Source organism: Moschus berezovskii, chromosome 11 (assembly GCF_049115385.1).
Source record: "Moschus berezovskii isolate FMDL1 chromosome 11, NW_MosBer_1.0, whole genome shotgun sequence".
Classification (NCBI taxonomy): Eukaryota; Metazoa; Chordata; class Mammalia; order Artiodactyla; family Moschidae; genus Moschus; species Moschus berezovskii.
In genome coordinates this window covers 71,418,661-71,443,696 of record NC_142470.1, presented here as the reverse complement: position 1 = coordinate 71,443,696, position 25,036 = coordinate 71,418,661, and the positions used below count along the sequence as shown (strand labels likewise).

Sequence of the window (25,036 nt, the reverse complement as noted above, 5' to 3'; positions counted from 1 at the left end):
AACTGGACTGGAATGGGTGAATTTAACTCAGATGACCATTGTATCTACTACTGTGGGCAGGAATCCCTTAGAAGAAATGGAGTAGCCATCACAGTCAACAAAAGAGTCCGAAACGCAATACTTGGATGCAATCTCAAAAACAACACAATGATCTCTGTTTGTTTCCAAGGCAAACCATTCAGTATCACAGTGATCCAAATCTATGCCCCAACCAGTAATGCTGAAGAAGCTAAAGTCGAAAGGTTCTATGAAGACCCACAAGACCTTTTAGAACTAACACCCAAAAAAGACGTCCTTTTTATTATACGGGACTGGAATGCAAAAGTAGGAAGTCAAGAAACACCTGGAGTAATAGGCAAATTTGGCCTTGGGGTACAGAATGAAGCAGAGCAAAGGCTAATAGAGTTTTGCCAAGAGGACGCACTGGTCATAGCGAACACCCTCTTCCAACAACACAAGAGAAGACTCTACACATGGACATCACCACATGGTCAACACCGAAATCAGATTGATGATATTCTTTGCAGCCAAAGATGGAGAAGCTCTATACGGTCAGCAAAAACGAGACTGGAAGCTGACTATGGCTCAGATCAAGAACTCCGTATTGCCAAACTCAGACTTAAATTGAAGAAAGTAAGGAAAACCACTAGACCATTCAGATATGACCTAAATCAAATCCCTTATGACTATACAGTGGAAGTAAGAAATAGATTTAAGGGACTAGATCTAATAGAGTGCACAGACAGAGGTTCGTGACATTGTACAGGAGACAGGTTTCAAGACCATCCCCAAGTAAAGGAAATCCAAAAAAAGCAAAATGGCTGTCTGAGGAGGCCTTAAAAATAGCTGTGAAAAGAATAGAAGAGAAAAGCAAAGGAGATAAGGAAAGATATACCCAGTTGAATGCAGAGATCCAAAGAATAGCAACTAGAGATAAGAAAGCCTTCCTCAGTGATCAGTGCAAATAAACAGAGGAAAATAATAGAATAGGAAAGACTAGAGATCTCTTTACGAAAATTAGAGATCCCAAGGGAAAATTTCATGCAAAAATGGGCCAAATAAGGACAGAAATAGTATGGACCTAACAGAAGCAGAAGATATTAAGAAGAGGTGGCAAGAATACACAGAAGAACTACACAAAAAAGATTTTCACAACCCAGATAATCATGAAGGTTTGATCATCACTCAGAGCCAGACATCCTGGAATGTGAAGTCAAGTGGGCCTTAGGAAGCATCACTATGAACAAAGCTAGTGGAGGTGATGGAATTCCATTTGAGCTATTTCAAATCCTCATATATGATGCTGTGAGTGTTGCACTCAATATGCCAGCAAATCTGGAAAACTCAGCAGTGGCCACAGGACTGGAAAAGGTCAGTGTTCATTCCAATCCCAAAGAAAGGAAATGCCAAAGAATACTCAAACTACTGCAAAATTACACTCACCTCACACGCTAGTAAAGTAATGCTCAAAATTCTCCAAGCCAGGTTTCAACAATACGTGAACTGTGAATTTCCAGATGTTCACGCTGGTTTTAGAAAAGGCAGAGGAACCAGAGTTCAAATTGCCAACATCCACTTAATCATCAAAAAAGCAAGAGAGTTCCAGAAAAACATCTATTTCTGCTTCATTGACTATGCCAAAGCCTTTGACTGTGTGGATCACAATAAATTGTGGAAAATTCCAAAAGAAATGGGAATACCAGACCACCTGACCTGCCTCTTGAGAAATCTGTATGCTGGTCAAGAAGCAAAGTTAGAACTGAACATGGAACAACAGACTGGTTCCAAATAGGAAAAGGAGTATGTCAAGGCTGTATATTGTCACCCTGCTTATTTAACTTATATGCAGAGTACATCATGAGAAACGCTGGGCTGGAGGAAGCACAAGCTTGAATCAAGATTGCCGGGAGAAATATCAATAACCTCAGATATGCAGACGACACCACCCTTATGGCAGAAAGCGAAGAACTAAAAAGCCTCTTGATGAAAGAGAAAGAGAGTGAAAATGTTGGCTTAAAGCTCAACATTCAGAAAGCTAAAATCATGGCATCTGGTCCCATCACTTCATGGCAAATAGATGGAGAAACAATGGAAACAGTGTCAGACTTTATTTTTTAGGGCTCCAAAATCACTCCAGATGGAGACTGTAGCCATGAAATAAAAAGACGCTTACTCCTTGAAGGAAAGTTATGACCAACCTAGATAGCATATTAAAAAGCAGAGACATTGGGCTCCAACCTCCATCCTCTGATCTCTACTCATCTTTAATCCCTGCCAACAACTAACCTGTTCTCCATTTCTACAATTTTGTCACTTCAAGAATTTTACATAAATGGAGAGAGAAATAGCAAGAGGTTGGAGTGATTCAAGGAAGGGACCATGAGCCAAGGAAAGCAGCACTTCAAGAATTTTACATAAATGGAGAGAGAAATAGCAAGATGTTGGAGTGATTCAAGGAAGGGACCATGAGCCAAGGAAAGAAGCTAAAGAAAGCAAGGGGCCCGGCTCCGGCGGCGCAGACGCGAGAGACGCCCGGCTCCGGCCCCGGCGCAACCGACCACGTGCAGAATCGTGGCTGAGAGGAGCTGCCCTGCGCCCTGGGTTAGGGCGGTGGCTGAGAGGAGCTGTACCACGTCCAGGAGGCGGTGGCTGCTTGGGCACTGGAGGGCCGAGAGGAGCTGATCCACATTCAAAGCAGGAGGGGCAGCCTTGAGGAGATACCCCTCGTCCAAGGTAAGGTACAGCGGCTGCACCTTGCTGGAGCAGCTGGGAAGAGATACTTCACGACCAAGTGGAATATAAGAATCCAGTGTTCTGGGGAGGAAGGAACAAGATGGCGGAGGGATAAGATGGCGAGACCACTCTCTCCCCCACAAATTCATCAAAGGAACATTTGAATGCGGAGTAAAGTCCACAAAACAACTTCTGAATACTGGCAGAGGACATCAGGCTCCCAGAAAAGCAGCCATTGTCTTCTAAAGGAAAGAGAAGAAATCCAGCTCCACTCACCAGAACACCGACACATGCTTCCCTAACCACGGAACCCGGACAAGTCACCTGTCCAACCCCACACACAGCGAAGAAACTACATAATAAAGAGAACTCCACAAACTGCAAGAAGAGGGAAAGGACACCCCAAGCAAAGCAATATAAGCAAGATGAAGAGGCAGAGAAATACCCAGCAAGTAAAGGAACAAGATAATTGCCCACCAACACAAACAAAAGAAGAAGATACAGGGAATTTACCTGATAAAGAATTTCAAATTTTGATGGTGAAAATGATTCAAAATCTTGAAAGCAAAATGGAGTTACAGATAAATAACCTGGAGAAAAGGATTGAGAAGATGGAAGAAAGATTTAATAAGGACTTAGAAGAAATAAAAAAGAGTCAATATACAATGAATAATGCAATAGATGAGATCAGAAACACTCTGGAGGGAACAAACAGTAGAATAACAGAGGCAGAAGACAGGATAAGCGAACTAGAAGATAGAATTGTAGAAATAAATGAAACAGAGAGGAAAAAAGAAAAACGAATTAAAAGAAATGAGGACAATATTAGAGACCTCTGGGACAATGTTAAACGCTCCAACATTCGAATCATAGGAGTGCCAGAAGAAGAAGACAAAAAGAAAGACCATGAGACAATACTTGAGGAGATAATAGTTGAAAACTTCCCTAAAATGGGGAAAGAAATAATCACCCAAGTCCAAGAAACCCAGAGAGTCCCCAACAGGATAAACCCAAGGCAAAATACTCCAAGACACATATTAATCAAATTAACAAAGATCAATCACAAAGAACAAATATTAAAAGCAGCAAGGGAAAAGCAGCAAATAACACACAAGGGGATTCCCATAAGGATAACAGCTGATCTTTCAACAGAAACTCTTCAGGCCAGAAGGGAGTGGCAAGACATACTTAAAGTGATGAAAGAAAATACCCTACAGCCCAGATTACTATACCCAGCAAGGATCTCATTCAAATATGAAGGAGAAATCAAAAGCTTTACAGACAAGCAAAAGCTGAGGGAATTCAGCATCACCAAACCAGCTCTCCAACAAATGCTAAAGGATCTTCTATAGACAGAAAACACAGAAAGAGTGTATAAACTTGAACTCAAAGCAATAAAGAAAATGGCTACGGGATCGTACTTATCAATAATTACCTTAAACATAAATGGGCTGAAATTTTCAAAAAGGCTAGGAAACAATTCTCATAGCCATCAATAGTTCAGTGTTGAGTTCATGGATAGTTTTTAAAGTTTGGGACAAACTGTAGTATTTGCTATTTGAAGTACTATTTGTAATTGGCATATTACGATGTAACATTGGTCTTCATTTCCAACTTAAAACGCCTAAAAATTCCTAACAGGTTTTTAGATTTGTGAATTTTAGTTGAAATGTATTTTACGATGTTACTAAACCTGCAGAAATATTGAAATATTTCAGAGAACTTATTCACTGTACATTTATTTTATTTATAAAAGTTATGAACTGTAGGGAAAAAAAAAAGTAATACATGTTGTAGTAGATTGTGAAATATATGAAAAAAGCATCCCTCCTAAAAAAAAATAAATAAAAAATAAAAAAATAAAAATAAAATGCTGAAACCCTCTTAAAAAAAAAAAAAAAAGCAGAGACATTACTTTGTCAACAAAGGTCCGTCTAGTCAAGGCTATAGTTTTTCCAGTAGTCATGTATGGATGTGAGAGGTGGACTATAAAGAAAGCTGAGCACCGAAGAATTGATGCTTTTGAACTGTGGTGTTGGAGAAGACTCTTGAGAGTCCCTTGGACTGCACAGATATCCAACCAGTTCATCCGAAAGGAAATCAGTCCTAAATATTCATTGCAAGGACTGATGCTAAAGCTGAAATTCCAATATTTTCACCACCTGATGCGAAGAGCTTACTCATTTGAAAAGACCCTGATGCTTGGAAAGATTGAAGGTGGGTGGAGAAGATGAGATTTTGGTGCCATCACCGACTTAAAGGACATGAGTTTGAGGAAACTCCGGGAGTTGGTGATGGACAGGGAGGCCTGGTGTGCTGCAGTCCATGGGGTCGCAAAGATGCAGACATGACTGAGTGACTGAAATGAACTGAACTGAGATATAAGTGCTCAGGTAAAAGATAACTAGATAATAGCTGATGTAATATAAACCTGGACAATTTAGAAAAGGCCTGGGAAAAATAAAGTTATCATAGAAATGCAGTTGAAATTGTAAAAAATACTAGAGAAAACAGACATTTTGAAAAGGAACAAAGCAGGAAAAGTAAAAACAAACAAAAAAGGTGTAGAGGAAATAACAGAAATGAAAAAGGACAAACGATAAACAAATAACTGGAGCCCAAGATGACCAACATAATAACAGGATAAATATTTTAAAATATAATTACAGAAAGACTTACTAAAATAAATATTGAAACAGCATTCCATGTTTCAGAAAACTCTGAAAGAAACAAAATACTGTCACTAAAAACAGAAGAAAATCAGAGGCCTCCAACTTCAACTCCAGAACATAATAAATTTCCACTATAAAGTTTCTCAAAGAAAATGTGTCCCAAATTTACCTAATCAAACAGCTATACAAATATAAAATCATTTAATTCTCTGGTGGTCCAGCAGTTAGGACTCCACACTTCACTGCTAAGGGCCCACTTCAATCACTGGTCAGGGAACTAAGATCCCACAAGTTGAGCCACACAGCCAAAAACAATCTAAAAATAAATAAAATCATTATTCAATTACGAATATGAAAGAATTTGAGGAACATTATCTTCATGGGTCCGTTTAGATGACTCTATTAAAGAAAAGAATTTAGTTAACCAAGCAGGACTGGAAAAATCATGGCAAAATACCTGCTGATAAACTTCTAAGCTATTTAATCATAGAACTATAAGAATAAAATAAAATTAAGGTATTAAGATGCCAGTATGTTATTTCCACTGAAACATAATACAATATAACTAACAAAATTTGGAAAAGGACAGAAAAAAGAGAGTTACACAAGGAGAATATAAGGATACTGATTTCTTCATTTTTAAAAGCTGGAAGTTTAACAATCAAACATGACTGATAAAAAGACAGATGGCATAAATACATTTAATTATATGAAGTAACACAAGAAAGATAATATACTTGTTTTACAACTGCTTACCTTATGGAACAAAAAGATACAGTCTTAAAACATAAAAGAGTATGATACAAAACAATAAAAAGTTACAACAAGAAAGTAAACAGAACAAGAAATTAACATTTTAAAAATGTAACCTTTTAGTGAACAGCCATACTTCAAACCTGAGAAAACTCAAACTTCTCTTTTCAAGAACATGCCCTCAAATAAAAATGCTTAGGTTACAATCCTTGAGGAAGATGATTACTCATTCTATTTAAAGATCTAAAAATAACTCCAAAGATTAAGTTTAATTAATATTAAATATATGAATGCTAAGAGTTGGACATGACTGAGTGACTGAACTGAACCGATATGAACGCTAAACCTCAAAATTCATAGCACCTCAAAAAATAACCCTATGAATGATCACTGATCCATGAAAATACAAGTGAAAAATGAAATCTAGGTTGGTTTGTTCAACTCTGGAATATATCAACAGAATCAAAGGATAGGCCACATAAGCTTAAGTATGACATATTTTATATATTTAATATTGAAATAGGCACCTCTTCCCAGAAGGCTCAGTGATATAGAATCCTCTTGCCAATGCAGGGGACACAGAAGAGGTGGGTTCAATCCCTGCATCAAGAAGAAAGACTGGAGGAGAAAATAGCGACCCATTCCAGTAATCCTTCCTGGGGAATTCCATGGACAGAGGCACCTGGCGGGCTACAGTCCATGGGGTTGTAACAGCTGCACGACTGAGCAAACACACACATTGAAACAGGCAGCCTCACATAACACTGTTTATGAAACACTTTACTAATAAATACGTTGAAGGTTATGTTTAACGTTGAAGGTTACACAGACGAAGCAGACTCTGAAGAACAAAAAATGAAAAATGGTCCATCAAAAGCCAAAACGGCATTTATCACAGAAAACTGTCCTATGAAGTCACAACAGGTTGGATTTTAGCTTCCAATTTATCAGTGCTGTTTTAAATTTAGCAAAATAAAGAGAAAACCAATTTCCTTCATAATCAGCTATATTTTTCACTTAGAATCTTCTATATTTATAAATAAAGGTATTCTTATTTCCAAAGAGGTTTAGAATACTTACTGTGAATGTATTTATGAAGCAAGGGAAAAGTAGTTGGGAAAGAAGGCAAGAAAAGAAACAAAGGGCAGACTCCTTGTTAAACATAAACTTTAAGTTGCATGTAGCAAATGATGTTCTATAAGAACAATTTTCACGTGGCAAGATACAGAGACGTTTGGTAAATTTCCCCTTTCTTGTGGGGTTTTCTCAATTTAATTCTTACTTCCATCGAACTGAAAATCTTTCTTCCAAACTTAATTTTATGAAAATCTTGGTGAGTTCTGCACAGGGAAGATATTCCCATTACAAACAGTGGAGTAATAAATTTTCTAATTCTCTGCATTCACTCTTCAGTTCAATCATAGTGACACACCACTGATGTTGATGACTTTCCAGCTACCTGAAGTTTTCATAATTCTGTATTCAATTTCTATCCATTGATCATCCAGTTTAAGTTCACTTTGATCCACAGGATAGGGACAACAACATGCAAAGGGAATATAGCTTCCCTTGGGGGAAGAGGCAACATACTCCAAAGTTTCAGCAATGAACAACTTTGGAAGATAACTCTACAGATGGGGAAAGAAGATATACTACATGGGCAGTTCCGCTTTCTCACTTTAAGTCCAGGTGGTCTAACCACTCTTCCTCATCTAGAAATTATCATCCATAGTTTGGTTCAAACCTTGAAGTGTTCTGGATTTTCTATTAATTAAAAAAAAAAAAGACTCTTCCATTATAGAGTGAAACACAGATCACTGCAGTTATTTAAAAGAGGGAGAAAGATACAGGCTAGCAAAGCAGATTACTAAAATTTGTCTTATTATTTACAGTGCAGAGCAGACACTAGATCCCAGAACACCTAACTTAAGAAACACCTAATGCAACCCTGGTGGCTCAGAGGTTAAAACGTCTGCCTCCAGTGCAGGAGACCCGGGTTCGATCCCTGGGTCGGGAAGATCCCCTGGAGAAGGAAATGGTAACCCACTCCAGTATTCTTGCCTGGAGAATCCCATGGACAGAGAAGCCTGATAGGCTACAGTCCACAGGGTCTCAAAGAATCAGACACGACTGAGTGACTTCACTTTCACTTTCACTTTAATGAAACAAAAGGAGTAAAATACCAAGGGATTAATCTACCTAAGGAGACAAAAGACCTGTACGCAGAAAACTGCAAGACACTGATGAAAGAAATCCCAGATGACACAAACAGATGGAGAGATATACTATATTCTAGGATCAGAAGAATCAATACTATGAAAATGACTACACTACCCAAAGTAATCTACAGATTCAATGAAATCCGTATCAAACTACCAATGGTATTTTTCACAGAACTAGAACAAAAATTTCACAATTTGTATGGAAACACAAAAGACCCTGAACAGCCAAAGCAATCTTAAGAAAGAAGAATGAAGCTGGAGAAATCAACCTTCCTGACTTCAGACTCTACTACAAAGCTACAGTCATTAAGACAGTATGGTACCAGCACAAAAACAGAAATACAAACCAATGGAACAAGACAGGAACCCCAGAGATAAACCCATGCACCTATGGGCACCTTATTTTTGACAAAAGAGGCAAGATTATACAATGGAAAAATGCCTTTTCAATAAGTGGTGCTGGGAAAACTGGACAGCTACATGTAAAAAAAAATAAAACAAGGACACTTTTTAACACCAAACACAAAAATAAACTCAAAATGGATTAAAGATTTAAATGTAAGGCCAAAAACTATAAAGCACTTAGAGGAAAATATATGCAGTACACTCTTTGACATACTAACAGCAAGATCCTCTTTGACCCACCTCCTAGAGTAATGCAGCAGACCTGGGTTTGATCCCTGGGTTGGGAAGATCCCCTGGAGAAAAGAAAGGCTATCCACTCCAGTATTCTGGCCTACAGAATTCCATAGACTGTATTCATGGGGTTGCAAAGAGTAGGACAAGACTGAGCAACTTCAACTTTCACTTTCACTTTATGGTATCCCAGCCTCTAAGTTTGGGAATTAGGAGAGTGAACAAGAAAATCCCTGCTCTCACGGTACATTCTTTCTAATGAGGGGAGTCGATAAACAAAGTAGCAAACAAATAACTGCAGCCAGTGATAAGAACTATGGAGATACTAAAATAGGATAACACGGAGCACAGTGTATTCAGACTAGGTAGACACATAAAACTACATGGCTACTGTTTTCTGTTTTTCTGCACTGGGGAATACAAGACATAGCATTTCTCAAATGTATGTTGATCTGGAATCCTTCTGTCAATGAACATGTATTAGCTCACTGAATCAATTTGGGAAACGCTATTCTAACCAATACACAGGTGAGAGCAAGATCAAAACTTATATACAGCACTCCTGATTCTAAAATAGTGTTTTTACATCACCTCATCTGTGAGAGTTGAAATAATAATAGTACATTTTCATAGAATCACAGTGTAAAACAAAGGCAATTCATCTAAAACACCTGACATAGTGCTTGGTACACTTTTCTGTTAAATAAGCATTATTGTTACTATTAATACAGTACTCTACACATGATATCTTCCCCTGTCATCCCAGAGTGACTTTTGTTTCCCTCTTTTAATACTCTGAACCCTTTATCTCTGACAGGCCTTAATTCATTTTGTTCACGGCTCTATGTTAGATTTTTTGAAGATAACAACAGGAATAAAGATTGCACACAGCACAGCCTCAATGAAAGCTTAAGCTTTCTATGTTGTTGTACAGAATATTCAAGGTGGATCAAATGTGAATGTGGGGGGAAAAAAAAACGAAACTTTATATAATAAAGTAATCTTCCCCTCAGGAAATGCAAATCATATAATGGCAAGGCTTCCATGAAACATCTTCATAACAGTATATATCACATATCCAAAACACTTTTATAAATTAATATCATCAATAATAGATCATTTTCTTCCTGATAAAATGCACTATCCTTTCACTTCTGTGGTATTCCTGGAGAAATACATTACCTGCACTTTATCATGAAAAAACATGAGAGAAACCCAAACTGAAAGACATTTTACAAAACAAATCACCTGAACTCTTCAAACATGTTAAAATCATAAAAGATAAGGACTGAAAAACTGTTACAGGAGGCTAAAGAGACATAACATCTAAATATAAAAAATAATCCTGGACTGACCCTGAACCAATAAAAAAAAATTTATTTGCTGAAAAAGAGAGTAGTGGAACAACTGGCAAAAACAGAAATCTGCAAACTACATACAATCTGTAGATTAAATAAAGTTCTGCATCAACGTTAACTTCCTGATCTTGATTATTTTATGGCAGATATATAAAAGAATTTCACTGCCTCTAGGAAGTTCACACAAAAGTAGGTAAAGAAGCTTTGTGTGTATAATTTAATCTAAAAATTCTTCCAATAAACAACATAAGGGTATACACTAAGAAAAAATGATACTGTGGACAAAGACAAAAGAACAAACTTCGGGTGAAAGGTATTTAAGAATCTTTGTAATATTATTTCCATAAATCTGAAATTATTTCAAAACAAAACACTTTTGTCTAAGAATAGGAAAAAAAGAAAAATGACAAATAGTCACAAGAAAAGATGTTCAATGTCATTAGCAATCAGGAAAAATACAAATCAAAATCACGACATACCACTAATTCCTATTAAAATGACTAAAATGTAAAAAAAGCAAAAGAAAAAGCTGTCAGTTCCAAGTGACATGGTAAGGATGTGGGGCAACTGAAACTCAAACATTACTGGAGAGAATGCAAACTGGTAGAGTCTCTTTGTAAGAAATTTTCAAACTTTTCCAAAATTAAATATATACTTGGACTTCCCTGGTGGCTCAGACAGTAAAGCGTCTGCCTACAATGCAGGAGACCTGGGTTGAATCCCTGGATCGGGAAGATCTCCTGGAAAAGGAAACGGCAGTCAACTCCAGCATTCTTGCCTGAAAATCCCATGGACGGAGGAGCCTGGTAGGCTACAGTCCATGGGGTTGCAAAGAGTCGGACACGACTGTGAAGTGAAGACTTCATGTCACTTCCAAATTTTTCCAAAGTTAAATATATACTTACCACATGACCTAACAATCCTAAATATTAATTAAGAGAAATGAAATCTTATATTTAAAACAAAACCTACATGCAAAAGTTTGTAGCAATTTATTCATCATCACTGAACACTGACAATCACAATTCAAATGTTCATCAATTGGTAAATGGATACACTGTGGTGCACTCATACAATGGAATACTACTTAGCAATAAATGAAAGAATTATTGATACGTGCAACAGTAGGTATGAATCTCAAAAGCAGGAAGAAGTCAGTCTCGAAAGTCCCATGTTGTATTATTTCATACATATTTAGGTGCTTAGTCACTCAATCGTGTTTCACTCTTTGTGACCCCATGGACTATAGTCCACCAGGCTCCTCTGTCCATGAGGATTCTCCATACAAGAATACTAGAGTGGGTTGTCATGCCCTCCTCCAGGGGATCTTCCCAACCATGGGATTGAACCCAGGTCTCCCACATGGCAGGTGGATTCCTTACCATCTGAGTCACCAGGGAAGCCCATACATTTATGACACTCCATTAAAAAGCAAACTACAGAGGAGTTCCCTGGTAGTCTTGTGGTTAGGACTCTGGGCTTCCACTGCCAAGGCCCAGGTTCAATCCTTGGTCAAGGAACTTAGATTACCCCAAGCCATACAGCACGGCCAAAAAAAAGAGCAAAATACAGGGATGAAAACAGAAAACAGACAGTGGTTGTAGGTGTGAAGTTAGGAGAGAATGCTGATAAAAATCCGAAACACGATGAAATTTTGGAAGGTGATGTACTCTTCTGTCTTGATTGTCACTGTCATCACACATTTTTATACATACATCAAAACTCATACAACTGTCCACTGAAAAGAATGAATTCTACTGTACACAAATTTTAAGAATATGTATTTTTAAATTCACAAGGAAAAAATTATTTTCATAGACATTTTATTTGCAGACTAAAAGACTAGGCAGGTACTATTACTCTCATTTTGTAAGTGAGGAAACTGAATCATACAGTAAATAAGTGAACTTACAAATAACATGTGGCAGGACCAAACTATAGTCCAAATACTTTGACTCTATATAAATATTTTATCCTCTTAATTTTCTCACATTCCACTAAACTTTTTGGACCACAGTGTGCCTGAAGACAAATATGATGAAAGAAAAGGAGGGAAGAATAAAAGACAGGTACTGGAAGTATGCCCTTTAGAATCTGGCCTCTGTTCTTAATGAATTAAAAAATAGACCATAAAGGAATAAGTCTAAATAGTGATCCATACAGGCAACAAATTAACTGGCATTAAAGATTTATCCCATTAATTTCTTCCATAAAACTTTAATTTTTTAACGCTAAGAAAACAGAGAAGCAAACATAAAACATTCACAGGTAACCTTGTAACTACTGCTACAATTTAAACTCTACCTGGTCTTCAGAACAACACCAAGAACAATGATGGTGACTACAATTTAGAGAAGATTTTACAACTTTAAACAGACATTTAAAGATATCCTCCCCACCAAAAATGATTATTCCCAGATGCTATCACTCAAGGGTATAAAATGAAGAACCTTTAAAAACACCTTTCTGGTTTCAAAATCAAAGAAATGGCAATATAATATTTGCCGTAAGTACAACAGCTTGACAGAAAATCTGGCTTAGTTTCTTAAGAAAAATATAAAATTTAAAAAATTAAAATTGTTATCTGTACCACAAATAACATACATCACCTAAAAACAGTGGCGTGGTTTCCTCTAAAGTAGTTGCATTTGGATCTGCCCCAGCTTCTAAAAGAATCTGTATAATCTTCCAATGTCCCTGACTTGCAGCAAGATGTAATGCACAGAAGCCCTCAAAGGTCTTTGTCTTGATGTAGTTTTCAGATGAATCTATGAAAGAATAAACTATCAATTAGAAGATATCACTTCTATTTCTTGAGATTAAAAAGCAAAGATTCTAAAAAGAATTTAATAAAATATCAAAAGATAAGTATAAATGGGAAGTCTTACAGTTTAAAACTCTAGAAAACCAAGAAAAAGTTCCATACGGTCACTGTAAACAGCTCTCCAGTAGTCTTAACGCAGATTCTGCCCCCGTACTCATTTTCTCCTCTATTTTTTGGTAATCAGGGGAAAGAGAGTGGCAGGAATTAAAAGGGAACATAAGACCAAGATTCGAGATTTACTGAAATATTAATAAACTTGAATTTTTTACTTTCCTAATTTCCATGAAGAAAATGGTCTCATCTGTAGCATTATTTCTTTGCATTCAACTAATAAGATGAAGGCAGTTTAAAATACACCTTTTCTAAGCTAAAACTACATTCTAATCATTAATGAAGACTGCATTTCTAAACTAATAAAATGCACTCCAAAGAAATTGAATTGTAACAATTTATAAGGAACTTATGAATTAACTGACTTTAAGTTTTCTTGGGTTTGTTAGGAAAATCTCTAAGTTTTGGTAACATTCAAGTTATGGAAATAATGTCCACATTAAATTTTCTGCAACTCCACAACAAAAGGTAATATTAAGTAACTTTCTTACTTGGCTTCCAAAACAATCAGATTCTAAACCCACAATAGAGGGATGGGCTGTAAGGTGACTGGAGAAGGCATTTCTGAGAGTATTGATAAAAACAAAAAGTAGACAAATTTTAAAAGCTTTAAGTAATATCTTTCTTGAAATATCTGAATTAAAACTAATGCTCCTGACTAAAATAATCATCGGTTTTAAGTAATTCTTAAAACCGTAACTCACTACTGAAACTGGGGGTCTAAGCTCTAACATAAATCAAAAAAAGCAGCCTCCAACTTTATAAGATACACAACTAAATGGCAAGATAGGGTAGTTATATTTTAAAAGTCACTATCACAAAGAAAGTCTTCTCCAGATTAGTCAGAAACAGACATTTATTCATCTATCCACAAAAGTATCACATTAAGGGACTTCCTGGTGAGCCAGTGGCTAAGATTCCGCACTCCCAATGCAGGGGGCCTGGTTTCAATCCCTAGTCAGGGCCCTAGGTCCCACATGCTCTAATTAAGAATTTGCATGCCACAACTAAAACCTGGTACAGCCAAATAAATTAAAAAAAAAAAAAAACTATCATCTATATCTATATATGTTGAAATTTCCTATAGAACATTTATACAGATACAGGCTCGATACAGATACACAAATAGCTCCCAAAAAGAAAATTTCAACATGAGATGCTGATTCTTCCCAAAATAATAAATTTATTATAATTCTAAGCAAAATGTCAACAGAGCTGAATGTTACTTGATTGACTGGTTTTCTACTAGTAAAGTGATTCATGTTGATAGGGGTTGGGGAAAGTAGATAAGAATAACAAAGAATTTAGAAAAATAAAACAAGGAAAATATTGAGGAGAGCCTAGACTTTAAAAATTAAACCATTTGTTAAACTTAGAATAATGTGGTCCATCTGAACACAACTCTTTTTCTTTCCCCTTAAATTTAATTGTACTCAGTTCAGTTCAGTCGCTCAGTCGTGTCCGACTCTCCGCGACCCCATTAAGCATAGCACACCAGGCCTCCCTGTCCATCACCAACTCCCGGAGTTCATTCAAACTCATGTCCACAGAGTCGGTGATGCCATCCAGCCATCTCATTCTCGGTCATCCCCTTCTTCTCCTGCCCCCAACCTTTCCCAGCATCAGAGTCTTTTCCAGTGAGTCAACTCGTCACATGAGGTGGCCAAAGTATTGCAGTTTCAGCTTCAGCATCAGTCCTTCCAATGAACACCCAGGATTGATCTCCTTTAGAATGGACTGGTTGGATCTCCTTGCAGTACAAGGGACTCTCAAGAGTTTTCTCCAACACCACAGTTCAAAAGCATCAATTCTTCGGCAATCAGCTTTCTTCACAGTCCAACTCTCACATCCATACATGACCACGGGAAAAACCATAGCCTTGACTAGACGGACCTTGGTTGGCAAAGTAATGTCTCTGCTTTTTAATATACTATCAAGGTTGGTCATAACTTTCCTTCCAAGGAGTAAGTGTCTTTTAATTTCATGGCTGCAATCAGCATCTGTTTTGGAGCCCAAAAAAATAAAGTCTGACACTATTTCCACTGTTTCCCCATCTATTTCCCATGAAGTGATGGGACCAGATGCCATGATCTTTGTTTTCTGAATGTTGAGCTTCAAGCCAACCTTTTCACTCTCCTCTTTCACTTTCATCAAGAGGCTTTTGAGTTCCTCTTCACTTTCTGCCATAAGGGTAGTGTCATCTGCATATCTGAGGTTACTGATATTTCTCCCGGCAATCTTGATTCAAGCTTGTGCTTCTTCCAGCCCAGCGTTCCTCATGATGTACTCTGCATAGAAGTTAAATAAGCAAGGTGACAATATACAGCCTTGACGTACTCCTTTTCCTATTTGGAACCAGTCTGCTGTTCCATGTCCAGTTCTGACTGTTGCTTCCTGACCTGCATACAGGTTTCTCAAGAGACAGGTCAGGTGGTCTGGGATTCCCATCTCTTTCAGAATTTTCCACAGTTTATTGTGATCCACACAGTCAAAGGCTTTGGCATAGTCAGTGAAGCAGAAATAGATGGTTTTCTGGAACTCTCTTGCTTTCTCCATGATCCAGAGCATGTTGGCAATTTGATCTCTGGTGCCTCTGCCTTTTCTAAAACCTGCTTGAACATCTGGGAGTTCACGGTTCACATACTGCTGAAGCCTGGCTTGGAGAACTTTGAGCATGCCTTTACTAGCGTGTGAGATGAGTGCAATTGTGCGGTAGTTTGAGCATTCTTTGGCATTCCCTTTCTTTGGGATTGGAATGAAGACTGACCTTTTCCAGTCCTGTGGCCACTGCTGAGTTTTCCAAATCTGCTGGCATATTGAGTGCAGCACTTTCACAGCATCATCTTTCAAGATTTGAAATAGCTCAACTGGAATTCCATCACCTCCACTAGTTTTATTCATAGTGATGCTTTCTAAGGCCCACTTGACTTCACATTCCAAGATGTCTGGCTCTAGGTCAGTGATCATGTTATCGTGACTATCTTGGTCGTGAAGATCTTTTTTGTACAGTTCTTCTGTGTATTCTTGCCACCTCTTCTTAATATCTTCTGCTTCTGTTAGGTCCATACCATTTCTGTTCTTTATCAAGCCCATCTTTGCATGAAATGTTCCCTTGGAATCTCTAATTTTCTTGACATGAGGGAATCCACCCATGAGTACTGTTTAAATTAATGCAGATATTGACATAGCTGTAGAGCCTGATAAAGAACTAAAAGTTCAAAGCAACACATTTTGAATCTTATAATTTTTCACTCTTATCTCCAAATTGCAAAATAGTGTAATAAGCACTTTTCATTAACTGAACACTTTTAAACAAATACCCAAGCAGTTTCCCAGTCATCTGTATTCATGCTCTGCTCACAGAACCTCCAGTGGTGGTGACACCTTTGTGACAACAGGCTGAGACTGTAATAGAGTCCCCATCTTAAACTCTGATAATGCAGACGATAGTCTAACAGTTTCTGCGTGATCTTTAGTTAGGAAGACCTAGCTTGAGGTCTGTGAGATCAACGAAGACTTCCAAGGGCAGGGGACCCATGAGCTGACATCTCAATGATGAGCAGGTGATGGGGAAGGGGAGGCAGTGAAGAATACTCCTATGTGGAAAGAGAACAGAGAGCAGGAGGACCTGAAGGGATGCCGGTCAGGAGGCTGGGGAGTGACAATGACCCTCTCCTTGACAAAACTTTAGCCAGTCTCTTCTGGGCCTTCTTGAATAGGCCTAGACCTTGTCCCTGGCCCCACACTCCCCAGTTGTATCTTTGGCCTCCCTAGCCCAGTCCCAGAAAAAAATCCTGCTGAGTTGGTTTAGCAAGAATCCCCCTGCCCTGATACCCCCTCTTACTGGTTTTCCATTCATGAATCTCCTCACTCTTGTTCCTTGACTATACATTCTCACTATCGTTATGTTCAAAGTTTAGCCAGCTCTCTTCCTCTGTCATGATAGTCTTGACAGTGATCGCAATAACCCTGAATACACATTCTTATTCACTAAGCTAAATTGCCTTATTCATCTAAGGATTTCTAATATCTGTTATCATACCCAGTATAACAGTACAATATTTTTTAATATGAACTAATAAAAAGTACTATGAGTTAGATCATTTATTGGCCACATAAAAGCACTTGTTCATAATGTTATAATTAATTACAATAGTTTAAGTAACCTTTAGTCAGCAAATGGTTTAATATAGAACGGCATAATTAACTATCAATACCAATTACACCAAACTTCCAATACAAGAAAGATGCAAATTTTTTATTTGTGCTAATACTTTATACAGAAAGCTAAAGTAAAATATATTTTTACAGTGGTTCTGATGGTTAAGTGTCTGTCTACAATGCGGGTTCAAGCCCTGGGTTGGGAAGATCCCCTGGAGAAGGAAATGGCAATCCACTCCAGTACTAGTGCCTGGAAAATCCCATGGACAGAGGAGCCTGGTAGGCTACAGTCTATGGGGTGGCAAAGAGTCAGACACGACTGACCGACTTCACTTCAATATATACATATATATGCATATTAAATTTCTAAGTAATCCATACTACACTTGAGTGTTCTCCAACTTGAATGAGAAGGCCATGTATGACTGATTTCTAGGCTAGATTCTGGATCCAAAATAATGGTCAGCCAAAGCCTTTCTCACCATTTAAGACTCTTCCATTATTTTTTCTAGGCCTGAGCACCTTCATACTTTAGTGCACTAAGAGAATGCTTTAGGAATCTCTGACAGTTCACTAATATTAGATGAAGTTCAAGAAGGCAGAAATTATATAATGAAAGACACATATGTAAGAGCTGAACCACAAAGGACAAGAGAATTATGAATCATATAAAACAAGGGTATGGCAAGTAAAAACAATACAAATGTCAAACCTGCTTTGGAAACTTTTAAGATTAACCTACAATACCAGGTTAACTGGTACAGATATGAAGATGCCGCTGTCATCAGTAGCAGAAGAAACCTCACTTCACTCTTCAAGACTAGAAATGTTCATAGGTCACCATCACTTTTAAAATACCTCCTTAAATGAAACCGTATGCTAGCTAGACTATTATACAACATAGTCAGTTACCATTCTCCACTGGTCTTTTTTTTTTTTTTTAATTTGAATCACTCAGAAAAGTTCTAATTATAATCTTTCTTAAAAAGAAAGAGGATCTGAATAAAGTACGGACTTTAAGGGATGAGACAGAGGAATTCAGAAAACATTTCTGAAAGTGATTAATAGGTTATATAGACCTTTTGCTTCATTTTAGTTGGATTTTTATAGTGAATCAGAACCATACAGAACAACCAAACTCAAAGAAGACTGAGACCAAAAACGTCACCACCTGCTAGAACAAGTCACACACATGCTTCCTACCCTCTGAAAATCCTATGTCTTCTCTCCACCAGTTAGTCAGTCAGTTCAGTCGCTCAGTCATCTCCAACTCTTTGTGACCCCATGGACTGCAGCACACCAGGCCTCCCTGTCCAACACCAACTCCCGGAATTTACTCAAACTCATGTCCATTGAGTTGGTGTTCCACCCAACCATCTCATCCTCTGTCGTCCCCTTCTCCACCCACCTTCAATCTTTCCCAGCTTCAGGGTCTTTTCAAATGAGTCAGTTCTTCGCATCAGATGGCCAAAGTATTGGAGTTTCAGCTTCAACATCAGTCCTTCCAATGAATATCAGAACTGATCTCCTTTAGGATGGACTGGTTGGATCTCCTTGCAGTCCAAGGGACTCTCAAGAGTCTTCTCCAACACCACAGTTCAAAAGCAGCAATTCTTTGGCACTCAGCTTTCTTTATATTCCAACTCTCACATCCACACATGACCACTGAAAAAACCATAGGCTTGACTAGACGGACCTTTGTTGGCAAAGTAATGTCTCTGCTTTTTAATCCCGTCTAGGTTGGTCATAACTTTTCTTCCAAGGAGCAAATGTCTTTTAATTTCATGGCTGCAGTCACCATCTGCAGTGAATCTGGCCCCTAAAAAAAATAAAGTCTGTCACTGTTTCCACTGTTGTCCCATCTATTTGCTATTAAGTGATGGGACCAGATGCCATGATCTTCATTTTCTGAATGGTGAGTTTTAAGCCAAGTTTTGAACTCTCCTCTTTCACTTTCATCAAGAGGCTCTTTAGTTCTTCTTCGCTTTCTGCCAGAAGGGTGGTATCATCTGCATATCTGAGGTTATTAATATTTCTCCCGGCAAACTTGATTCCAGCATGTGCTTCATCCAGTTCAGCGTTTCTCATGATGTACTCTGCAGGTAAGTTAAATAAGCAGGGTGACAATATTCAGCCTTGACGTACTCCTTTCCCAATCTGGACCCAGTTTGTTGTTCCATGTCCAGTTCTAACTGTTGCTTCCTGACCTGTATATAGATTTCTCAGGAGGCAGGTCAGGTGGTCTGGCATGCCCATCTCTTTCAGAATTTTCCACAGTTTGTTGTGATCCATACAGTCAAAGGCTTTGGCATAATCAATAAAGCAGAAATAGATGTTTTTCTGCAACTCTCTTGTTCTTTTGATGATCCAACGGATGTTGGCAATTTGATCTCTGGTTCCTCTGCCTTTTCTAAATCCAGCTTGAACATCTGGATGTTCACAGTTCACGTACTGCTGAAATTCTTCTCTCCATCAGTTCAGTTCAGCTGCTCAGTCATGTCCAACTCTTTGCGACCCCATGAACCACAGCACGCCAGGCCTCCCTGTCCATCACCAACTCCCGGAGTTTACCGAAACTCATGCCCATTGAGTTGGTGATGCCATCTAACCATCTCATCCTCTGTCATCCCCTTCTCCTTCTGCCTTCAATCTTTTCCAACATTGGGGTCTTTTCAAATGAGTCCACCCTAATCCTTGTGTATATACTGCAAATAGATTTATCCAAAATTTATTTCATAATAGTGAACTCTAATAAAAATAGCAAGAAATTTTTATTTGACCTTTATATCAACTATGTTAACTATGTGTGGCCATCTTATCCTCTAAAAACATCAAGTCTAAAAAAAAAACGATCATTAACAATGAAGATGGTGTTTTTAATTTCTAAAAGAAAACACAAATGATTTACATAGCCAGTTTAAACATATTAAGTCAAAAGCATGCCTAATTTTATTCAGCAGCTAAAAGGAAAAAAAATACTGATGTGGGGGGACTTCCCTGTGCTCCAACAGTTAAGACTCCTTGTTCCCAATGCACGGGGTGTGGGTTCAATCCCTGATTGGGGAACTAAGATCCCACATACTGAGTGGCCAAAAAGAAAAAAAAAGAACTGATGTAGAAAGAGATCGGAGAAGGCAATGGCACCCCACTCCAGTACTCTGCCTGGAAAATCCCATGGACGGAGGAGCCTGGTGGGCTGCAGTCCATGGGGTCGCAACTGAGCGACTTCACTTTCACTTTTCACTTTCGTGCATTGGAGAAGGAAATGGCAACCCACTCCAGTGTTCTTGCCTGGAGAATCCCAGGGACGGCAGAGCCTGGTGGGTGGGCTGCCGTCTCTGGGGTCGCACAGAGTCGGACAGGACTGAAGCAACTTAGCAGCAGCAGCAGAAAGAGATAACAGTGTATCTAGAATGAGCTTTTTAACCAGAAACAAATATTCAAATTCATGCCTTTGTCACCAGAGATAGTTTGGGAATTCAAGCTACAGAATTAACTTCAAACAAATTCTGAACACATGCATTTTAAAATCTGAGTCACAAATTTTATTCTTTTAGTATCTTTAAACATTTGACTACAACAGACTCTAGAACATGTGATTTAAAAAGCAACCATGACAAACTGCCTGCATCATTTTTAGAGACTTTAGCCTTGCTATCACTCATCCCTTAAAACAAAACAAACAAAAAGCCAAGCCAAAAACACTGTAAGGATTATTTTCTTTCTAATCCATGAGGAAATCAGTAATTTTGATGAGCTCTAGCCCCAAAAGACTACCTTCTGAATAGCTATGCCTGGTGATAGTAAGTATAAAGAAAAGAAAAATCTGAGTTTCCATAATTAATGAAATGTAAACAGTGCACCAAATGTCATAACATGGAGTGTTATATTCAATCTCAGTTTAAATTAACTGAATGTTAAAAATGTTTTATTTTGATTAAACACTGGAAGCATGCTATAGTGGGAAAACATGAGTCAGAGAAAAAAGGATTCAAGTCAAACTTCCTAGTTCATTACATAAATTTTGACAAGTCAATTTCTCTAAGCCTTGCTTGATCTTTTCAACAATAAAATGGGTCTAACAAGGCCTCAATAGCAACTTTGTATTTACTAGATAAATAACGTAAATCAAGCATCTAGTACAATGACTGCACAAAGCAGGCACCATTAGTTCTCTTTCCATGCCCTGTTTCCTAAGTGTCAAACTCTTTGCTTAGTCTCATTTACTGAGCTCTTCACTCAGCAGTGTGCTGGCAAATGTGTAGCTGGCTCAGAAGGAGAGGGAAAAAAAGTTTATGGAATTGGTTTGTAGCACTGGCTGAGTTCTGGGGTAAAAACACTTCCACATAGCTGACCTCAACCTATGAGCATGAAGTCAATCAAATACAGAGTTGGAAAAAGATGTACATGATACTCTCTGTCCCATTACTTTATTTTTTCCACAACACTTTCACCTTTTGAAATTATCTTGCTTAACTGTTTAGTTATTTATTGTCTGTTCCCAACCTCACAGGATTAAAAACACCATAAAAGCAGAGATCTTGTCCGTCCCACTCTCTTCTGTATCTTCATTAAATATAAAAGCAAGCTAACTGCAAAGAGTCCCAAAATTAAGGAAATCATAAAGTATTTCTAAAAAGACTAATATATTCACACCCTCAATTTCAGCAGCACTGCTCTTTTTCTTTGGAGAAAGAATAAAAAATTAACATAACCAGAAACTACCAAATGCTTAAATTAAAACAGCAGACTACTTTTGCCACATCACCTAGCTTAGCAAGAAAAATCAGCCAGGCACAAGCACTTCCCTATAAAGGACAATATTTATAGATGTCTAGCTGGAACACCATACTTACATAATTCAAGATGGGCAATCTAACCATTCTTAATAACACAGAGGCAGTCACTGTATGATTACAGAAAGGTAAACAAATATTACTGTTAATAAGTCATGTATTACCACTTTTTTTATTAATCCAGCTTGCAAGTCCAGCCTTCCATACCATGAATTTACTTTACCTGCACGAATTAACATCCGCAAACATTCTACAGAGTTGTGATAAGCTGCTTCGTGAATAGGCATCCATCCCCTGTTATCAGCAACATCAATGCTACGCCCCTTTTTGAGCAGTTTTCTTAACACTTTAACATTGCCTTCTCTGGCAGCAAGTCCAACCGTGGAGCATGTATCAGCATATGCCTCTGTAAAATCCATTCTTTTGACCAATCTACAAAACAAGGTAGAAAGAAAACACTATCATCAATAAATACTGTACTCCTAGATATTAAAAGATCCCAGCTGATCTGTGGCATCTATTACATAATTGCTGAGGAAGAGCCTGAGGTAGAGATAGCAACCTGTCATGCCATCACCTCTGCTAGACTAAACCAAGAAGTCTCTCTGTTTGGGATAGGATTCCTTAGAATGCTCATATTAAAAGTATCAAGGGAGTTTAAAGTGTTCTGTCACTCCTTGTCTGAGCAACTTCTTCCTGCAGCCTTCTTCTTCCATTCAGACTCCAACAAAATACACTCATTGGAATGCTGTTAATGAGAGAGCGTAAGGCCCTCAGTTAATCCCAAATGTATACTCTATTGTATAGAGATGGCCATTTAACTACCAGCAACATGCAGCCTCAAGAATTTCATAGCCCTTTACAGGAAAAAACTAAACCCAAAAAAGCCAGAAAGGAGTGAAAGAGTTTTTTTAAAAAACAAAAATAAGCAGTAATTCTAGTTTTTCTGCACCTGCAAGTCCTTTCCAGAAGGAGCGAAACTCTCAGGTTCTCGTTCCTTGATGAAACAGCCCCACTGACTGAATATGCTAAAATGAACAAAGAGCATCATAAAGAGATGGGTTCAGCTTTTCTACACTAGCCCAGAAAGTTTTTCACAGAATTACTGCCCTCTTCCTCACAATCTCCCTTCAAAGTTCATCTCAAGTTCCCCTGGAGTCAGTGTCCTGCATAACTCAGAATGTGACTCTTACAAAGACAATTTCTTGTTAGTCAAGCTATGAGGTAGATTGGGCTAAGACCCAGGATTTCAGGGCAATGGTTATCTCCCAAGAGGTAGCCCTTTCTCAATAACACTTCAGTTTCATCCTTCCTTCAGTTTTTCTAAAGATCTTAGGAGGTAGATCAGGAAATGTTAACAACATGTCTAGTCCAATATGGGTAAAAAGGTTTCTAGAGCCATATTCTAAATAATTTAATCAGAAAGGTGGGTTTGAGGAAAGAGGTTAGAAGTAAGCACACACAGTATTTCCTGTAGTGCTAGAAAAATTTAAACGTATCTATGGTCATATTTGGGGTGTCCAAGGTGGCATGGCACAGAGGTAAAGAAATCGCCTGCAAATGCAGGATTCACATGCAGGAGACTCAGCTCGATCCCTGGGTTGGGAAGATCCTTTTAAGCAGGTAATGGCAACTCACTCTAGTATTTTTGCCTGGAAAATTCCATGGACAGAGGATCCTGGCAGGCTACAGTCAATGGGGTCACAAAAAGTCAGATGCGACTAAGCACGCACACAATGGTCATATTTAAATATTAAAACTGTTTCTGCAGGAACTGATTCTATAGAGAGCTAATGTTAGCTATGATTTAATCTAATTGAATCAACTGGTCCATTACTAAGAAAGTGAAGATACTTACTACTACAGAACATTTAATTATTCAGTTAATAATTATTTACTGAACACCAATTAGATGATCAGCAATAAGGAGAATATAAGATCACAAAGACACAGATTCTATCTCAATTTATGTACCATCTCACAGAAACAATAAATATATGTGATTCAAAATAGAAAGCAGAAAGTGCCGTAAGAGAAGCACAGATAGAGTCATGAGTATTCAAAGCAGGGGAAAACTACTTCAAGCTGTGCCTAAAAGATAAGGGAGGCTGTGACACTGAGATAACATGCAAAAGAGCATTTCTAGACAGAAGGAAAAAAAAATAACCAAAATTATGGCAATGAACAAGCAAGGCTGAGTAAGGTCCAGTGAGTAATGGAAGCAATCAATTCACTTTGGAAGGATTAGGTAAACAGTAGAAAACTGAGATTACAGAGGTAGCCAAATTATGAAGAATCTTGAATGCTAAGTTGTACATTTCTGAACCACACTACTTGTAGCAAGGGCCATTACATCCAAGTTTCACAAAAAAGAATAAATCACACATTTTAGGACAATTTATAAACATATTCATCTAAGAGAAGAAAACTTTTTCTTCTACATAGGAAAATGACAAAAACACATACATACAAGAATACTATTCCAAAGACATTAAAAACAGCATTCAAGTAAAAACAGGTAAGAATCCCTTCAGACTTTTCTCACAGTTACAAATACTGTTAATAGATCCAGATTAATATGCAATAATCTGAAAAAATTAACAGAATTGGATATCTTTGCACTTAAGAGAAAGAGAATCCAAAAGAAATGTACTATAACAGCAGGATCATTCTCTTCAACCCTTAATACAACAAGTTAACATGAATAAACTGTTTATCTTACTTAGGGACTTCCCTGCTGGTTCGGTAGCTAAAATCCCAAATTCTCAAT

The 25,036-nt window shown here is 37.9% G+C and overlaps 1 protein-coding gene across 2 annotated transcripts in view; it reads right to left on the bottom strand.

Moving 5' to 3' along the window:
- Positions 1-25,036, bottom strand: part of ASB3 (ankyrin repeat and SOCS box containing 3) — a 114,858-nt gene that overhangs the window by 61,035 nt on the left and 28,787 nt on the right. For both annotated transcript variants that reach the window (XM_088841482.1, XM_088841481.1), the window contains exons 2-3: positions 22,490-22,698; positions 12,984-13,142 (exon numbers count right to left, since the gene is read on the bottom strand). In XM_088841482.1, coding sequence (XP_088697608.1) covers positions 12,984-13,142; positions 22,490-22,685 — 355 coding nt within the window. In that variant the 5' untranslated portion in view covers positions 22,686-22,698. The remainder of the gene's footprint in view (positions 1-12,983; positions 13,143-22,489; positions 22,699-25,036) is intronic.